The 7,036-nt window shown below is 37.4% G+C and overlaps 1 protein-coding gene across 1 annotated transcript; it reads left to right on the plus strand.

The window, feature by feature from the left end:
- hoxc10a (homeobox C10a) lies at positions 1-4,151 on the plus strand. The gene is made up of 2 exons (XM_073823405.1): positions 1-937; positions 2,614-4,151. Exons 1-2 carry the CDS (start codon positions 199-201, stop codon positions 2,886-2,888), a joined length of 1,014 nt encoding a protein of 337 aa, XP_073679506.1. The 5' UTR covers positions 1-198; the 3' UTR covers positions 2,889-4,151.
- Positions 4,152-7,036: the final 2,885 nt, after the last annotated feature.

Below are 7,036 nucleotides of genomic sequence, written 5' to 3' on the forward strand. Positions count from 1 at the left end.
GTCAAGACGGTCTGGCGCATCAAGGCCACTTTCAAAACCCTATTGGTCTGAAAATCACATGACAAAGCGCCTTGAATCCATAATTATGTTGCTGATATTTTTCGCCCCCCCAAAAGATGTCAGCGTCCTACTGTCCTTATCCACTTCGGCATAAAGGAGATTGTTTTGAATCAAAAGAAAAGCACGGCAAGTAGCAAAATGTCATGCCCGAACAACGTGGCAGCCAACGCATTCCTGATGGACTCGCTGGTGGGAGGAACATCTCCTTACAGAGGTGAGAGCTATTCCACTAACTCTGGAATGTATATGCAAACGTCTGCAGAATATGGTTGCTCCATGATGGGTAGTTTTGGTATTGTTGGTGCCCCTCTCTCCAAACGGGATGATCTGCAACCGAGTGGGGTGCATCTCAGCAGTTACCAGCACTCACATTACCTGTCGCAGCGGGACACTTGGATCGCAGGCTCTAAAACTTACAGAGGCTCACAACCTGTTGCCCAGCCTTTGCACCCATGCTCGTTTCCAGCCAGCAATGTGAAAGAGGAAGCGATTCCTTGTCTTTATCAGCCTGATATCGACAGCGCTAAGGAGTCCGCCGAGAAATCCACCTACATCCGTCTGGGAGACAATAACAGCCACCCGAATCAAAGCGCCGTCTCCACCCCCGATTATTTCCGACGGAGCCAGGTGTACGCCAGTGAAAGGGGCCACCATGGAGATGAGTTCGGTTCGGACTTTAACCCAATACCCAGAATATCCACGCCTGCTGAAGCACTAGCAGCAGAGTCCTATGTCAAAAGCAGCAAAGCAAGGCAGGACCCAGAAGACAAGGGAGGGAATACGCAGGAAGACGACATGGATCACAGACAGACTAGAAAAGATGAGAGTGTCTCAAAAACAGACAGTTGTACTGATGATTCCGAAAGCGAATTGAAAGGTGATAACTAATTCCTTCTCTCTCTCTCTCTCTTTCTCTCTCTCTCCAGCACACACACACAACAACAACAACTACAGCGCGCTCCCTTACAACATGTAAAATGACAACCAAGTTGCATGTCAAAATACAATACCTTTTAGTTTTTGCACCGACGACTGTTCAGGCCCTGTGTGCATCATAACTATGTCTTACTTACAGGCCCACATGGACTATTCGTCTGTTTTTTGTTTGTTTGTTTTACAGAACAGCAGTCAATTAAACAATATCACTAGTACTTAAAATTGAAACGGCGTTTAACACGGTTACAAAAATAAAAATGGGTCTTGGCAATGATATAAACAGGATCACTCTAGGATTAACACGCATCCATGCAAGCATAACAAAACAAAATAGTACACGCTAATCCGTTAAATTATATTAAATTAGATTTTTTTTATTGCACTCCAGTTGGTTGTTTACATACACATTCAGTTATACCCGCAATAGTGTAGGGAAATGTAAATGACGTTTTCACCTCATCCTACGCACAAATGCCACGATATGTATGTGATTCAAAGTTTTTTTTTCATACAGGTTTAAATTAAGAATTAGAAATTCCATTAGTTTAAATAATTACTGGATGGTATTGATGAATATATGTAAAAAATCTAGCAGACATTGAATGAAAATCAACAAATCAAAACAATAGCGTTTAAATAAACGAAGTTTATTTAAAATATTTAAAACATTTAATTATTTGTCAATTTTTGCGCTTATTGTAATATTGGTTATATAATCTGTCGTAATAAAATGTCAGTAGATATTTTTATTAAAATCTTATAAAGTAAATTGAAATCAGTTTGTGGTTCCAAAATATTTAAATAAATACCTGTGGTTTAATAAATGTGTAACTTATATAACTGATACATATCTTTTAGCTTACTAAGCTCTGCTTACACAAGTAGTTAAATTCTGTCTTTTATGTATCATTCTTATTTGTTAAATTTACATGCCGTTATTAACATATTAGGTAGGTATGAAATGTTCTGAAATCTGCAGTAATAACACACTAAACTTGTTTCATCTGAAACAGTTGCGTCTTTTGTTTGAAGTCTTGCCTAGTGTTTTCTTAATTTAACATATTAAATCAGCCAAAAATGAAAGGAGATGTTTTATATGGCGTTTCTGTTATTTGCGTAGTATATTAATAGTAAAATAAATAGAAAATCTTTTTTTTTTTCTTGTTTTGGTAAATGACGTTTCGAATAAAAGCAATTGCAGGCCGATAACCCATAGAGACTAAAATCACGCAGTTAAAATTGTTTAGTTAGACGAAAATGTTAAAATTGTACAATAATACATGTGCAGATAAATAAAAAACGTAAAAGAAAATATCAGGTATATTAAATGAGGAAATTGGGGGAATCAGCGTCACTGCAGAGCTTTGATATTTTTTAAAACAAGGCCATTTTAAATTAAACCGTTAGACTGTAGACCTTTAAGTACAATAAATTCAGCAAATGTTTATTCCGTAAAACAAATGTTAATATGAATATTTTGTGGGGAAGAAACTAAATAATGCAGTTAAGCGAGCATTTGTAGCGCCACAGTCAGTTCTATTATCTTGCAATCATTATTCGGTATAACAGTTTTCTTCACAGAATAACAGTTTCTCTCTCTCTCGTTTATTTCTGCAGATGAGGCTAAATTGGAAAAAACAACGGGGAACTGGCTAAAAGCGAAAAGTGGACGAAAGAAGAGATGTCCTTACACAAAGCATCAGACACTTGAGCTGGAGAAGGAGTTCTTGTTCAACATGTACTTGACTCGAGAGCGCCGTCTGGAGATCAGCAAGAGTATCAACCTCACAGACAGACAGGTCAAGATCTGGTTCCAAAACCGAAGGATGAAGCTAAAGAAGCTCAACAGAGAAAGTCGCGTCCGAGAGCTAACAGGCTATAGCTTCAACTGAGCGCTTAAGACAAAGGAAGAAATAAGAAATTTCTCGCGTTTCCCACGTTCAGCCCCTCTCTGTTTTTTAATATCTATTTTTTCTAATTTCTCCTTTTGCATTCACAGACTCACGCACACACACACATACATACATACATACATACAAAATACAAAATAGCAAAGCACTGGCCCGTGACTTTTAATGCAAAGGGTCTGAAACATCCTGCAAACAATATTTAGTTTACATCCGAGCCTAATTTATCATTTTGTTGAACAGATCAGAATAATAATTGTAAATATGCCAATAGCGTAAGAAAAGGATGCTTGGTGCAAATATTCTTGGCAGATTTGTAATTTTAAAAAAACTTACTCAGAATATGAACGAGATGTCTATTCGATGTCTTAGATTAGTTTGTTTGCTGTCAGTGCGCTTGTCCCTACAATGCGCGCTCTGTATTTTGCATGCTTTGTTCTTTGACGTGTATTTGTCAATTTGATGTTTAACTCGAGAGGCTGATAAATAAAACGGGGGGTGGGAAAATATAATGTCCTGGTATGTCCTTCCCCTTGCATATTTTCTCCTGTATTCTGTTGACAAAGAAATTTTGGATGAAGACAGGGAAGAGAGGCAGAAGGAGAAAGTGCCTAGCACTTTCAGTATGAGTGGGAGACCCATAACGTTGATTTAAATATTATCCAGGTGACCACAGTAAGTCAAGGTCATAAAATTGTAATGTCATGACGGTCCTGGAAAGCGCTGGGGGTGGATTTTATGATCTGCAAATATAATGTGCTGCTGCAGTAAAGATGCATTAAAAGGTGAGTGGAGGAGGGCTAATTCACATACTCGGAACTGCAATGTGCTGGCCTCACCGACGCGCTCTGCGGTCTGCCTGGCTGTTTTGGAACCAGGAACCTTTCATTATGGAGTAATGGAATGCTATGATACGATGGACTGGACACGGAAGAATGAAAGACCTACAGCCGCGGTGAATGAATGAGTGGATCCTACGAGTTACGTTAATCAGACCGTGTGCAGGATGTTCAAGGTAGGATAACGTTTTCCTTAACTTTTTTATCGATTGAGCTCGAGGGAGGCTATTTTGGATACCCTCAAGCGATGACATGGATAACAGCTTTGATTTGAACGATTTCTTGAGATGTGGACTTTGCTTTCAGTGCTTCTGACAGTTGTTGAGAGTGCTGTTGTGGTAACTGAGCCCCATCTTCCAAGCACAAGTTAAAGTTGTGGAGGTCTATGCTATAACGTTATGTGCTATAAATAAATACCAGCTATTTGCAGTTCCTCTCTCTCTCTTTTTTTACTACAATCATTTTTTTATTCGATACTTTTCCTGGTCTGCAAAAATCCACAGGAAACTCCTTTGACAGTCTCATTCTTGCTTAAGGTCTATGCTCATTTGCATGCTACTAATTTGTCATAGTGTCGCTCTGAATTGTACACATTTTTGTGTTAGAAATAGCATTACTGGTTGATAGAGTTGTCAATTGGTGTTCATTTTGGTGTCACTACCCAAAGCTATGGCCTTTCAGGCGTACTAGAACTATCACGCACGAAGTTTGATTAAATTGACGCTCGAGGCTCGGAGGAATTGAATAAAATCCTTACTTATCTGTGCAGAGTTTGTTGTTTGTCTCCTCCTGTGGATAACGCCGTTACGCGCGGCTGGTGCGTGGTTTAGGTAGTTTCATGTTGTTGGGATTAGCTTCCTGGCTCGACAACAAGAAACTGCCTTGATTACGTCAGTTCGTCTTCATCAAGGGCGACAATTGCCGTTAAATTACACCCTGTGCAATGAAGTTTCCGCAAATGGCATTGTAAATGAACTGAACGATTATAGCCACAGCGGGCTCTTTTTCTCCTTTGCTCGCCTTTATGTGTCGGGCTGTAAAAGAGAATTTAGACTCTCAGAGGGAGAAAGGACTGTTAACATCATGGGGCAAACTTAGCCGGTTCCTTATTACGGCTTTCATTCTTTTATTCCAAGCTATGACCAAAGGTGTTTTAGCCACTTTTTCTAACATTAAAAATGATAGTGACTAAAGTTGTAGCAAGAAATTGCAGTTTCTAGAAAGACAGAAAAATGATGGACTGACGGACGGCTATATTACGACACACAAAAAAATGTGTGTGTGTGTGTATATATATATATATATATATATATATATATATATATATATATATATATATATAGTATTATTTGTAAATTAATCAGATATTAATTTATTTTCCCACACATAGTCAATTCCATATGCGTTTGCGTGTGTACGAGACTTACCACCTTTAGAAATGTGATGTTGTCTGGCTTTGATGTTGTGTTGTACTTTTAGAAACCTGATCTAAAAAATACAAAACTCTTCATATTTTCTTTGAAGTTCTACTTTACTTTTCACTCAAATGTGGGCCAACCACATACTTTTTTTATCCTGTAAATGCCCTGGATCAAATAGCAAAAGTACATTTGCAAAAGGTCGTTTATGCAATAATTATATTTACATAACAGTAACATGACCCGTAGAAGTGGTTAGTAGTAACAGCACATGCAAAAGGATATTAAAAAACTGTGCCACAAAAAAAAAAAAAAAAAAAAAAAAAAAAACTTGCTGTGGCTAGTATCCATGGCAGACAATGTTTGACCTGTAGCTTCTGTACACTATAAACAGTGAACCTGTGTGGCTGCTTTACAGAGATTGTTCTACCTTATCAGACGTTTTAAATTTTCGTTAGTGTAAGCTAATGTTTGTTTATTCTATATATTATTATTCTGTATATCAACAGGTCGACTTGAATAAAATATATATACACTGATTTTTTTTCTCTGTAATCTATACTCTTCTAAATTTTACAGTAATTTCTACATTTACATTTATTTATTAGTAGTACGTCATTTATTAATCAGTAGTACATTTATTAATTAGCAGAGGTAGGAAACAATATTTTTAGGTTATAATTACATTGTTTGTTGATTAGTTAGGTGCATTGCGGAAGACGTTAAATATTTCTGAATTTATTTATTCATTTTAAATCAGTCGAAATGTGTGCTTTTGTGGTTAACCCACATTAATAAGCGGGGAATACATTTTTTTGTGCTATGGCGTTTTATACATTGTGGAGTAGTAAGGAGACATTGCCTTCTAAAACCATGTCAGATGTATAATATGTGGAAATAATAAGCTAATTTAGTTAAAGTACTATTTTTGGTGAAGTTATTTGTTGTAAAGGGCCTCATCAGCGACTTGTCCTTTTTTCATGGGAGAGTAGTCTTTGGATTTCACCATATATGCTTGTTGTCTTAACCCTCTCCCCTCCCTTCAGCTGTTTTGCGACGGGAGGAGACAGTCTGGAATCCAAAGTCATTTTCATTCAGTTGAGTGAATGGGGTTCTCCTCTGGAATGCGTCACCAACAAAGAGTTTACAGCACGCGTAATAGCCCCACAGGACACTGCCGCCTAGCATGCGGATATAGCGGCAATATCCTCAAATAGCCTAAGGATTGGTGGACATCAAAACACCTTCTTCTGCTTAGTATATATAAAAATAAATTGAAATGTTTGGTTGCGTACGGAAGTGTATAGTACTATTTCCATACGTGTGGCGCATTAGGCCTATCTGTAGTAGCATTAGCAATGGCCTATCCGTTGTTTGGTGCAGACCTTTATATGTAAACATTTGAATAGATGTGCACTAGCAGACACTGGACAAGAATTTAACACAGATTATGATTGCTGGTTAGTTTTCAGTGAGTTTGAATAAGGATAATTTGACGGCTGTGTACTTTCGCTGTGGCAAGATATATTACGTTGTTCTTTGATTTCAGCTCTTTTGCTTAACTGTTCTGATTAGTATTTTCAGTTAACAAACCTAAAGGTTATTTTCAGCACACGTGGTAAATTGAAACGAATTCATTTTTTCAAATTAATCACGTTTTATGTATCTACTTTGCGTTCATGCTGGAAAACATTTCGCTCTCAGTTTACACTGATTTTTATTTACGCTTTTGTATGGAATTGTATGATTGCAGTTAGACCTACATGAAAATGACTTCTAATCTAAAACAAGTTAATTTGCTAAATAAATGTCTTTTATTCTTCAGCGCTGCTTTTGTAACACCATGTAGGAATTAAATATAATTCCCCAAATATCT

This window comes from Garra rufa, chromosome 18, assembly GCF_049309525.1.
Source record: "Garra rufa chromosome 18, GarRuf1.0, whole genome shotgun sequence".
NCBI classification, from domain to species: Eukaryota; Metazoa; Chordata; class Actinopteri; order Cypriniformes; family Cyprinidae; genus Garra; species Garra rufa.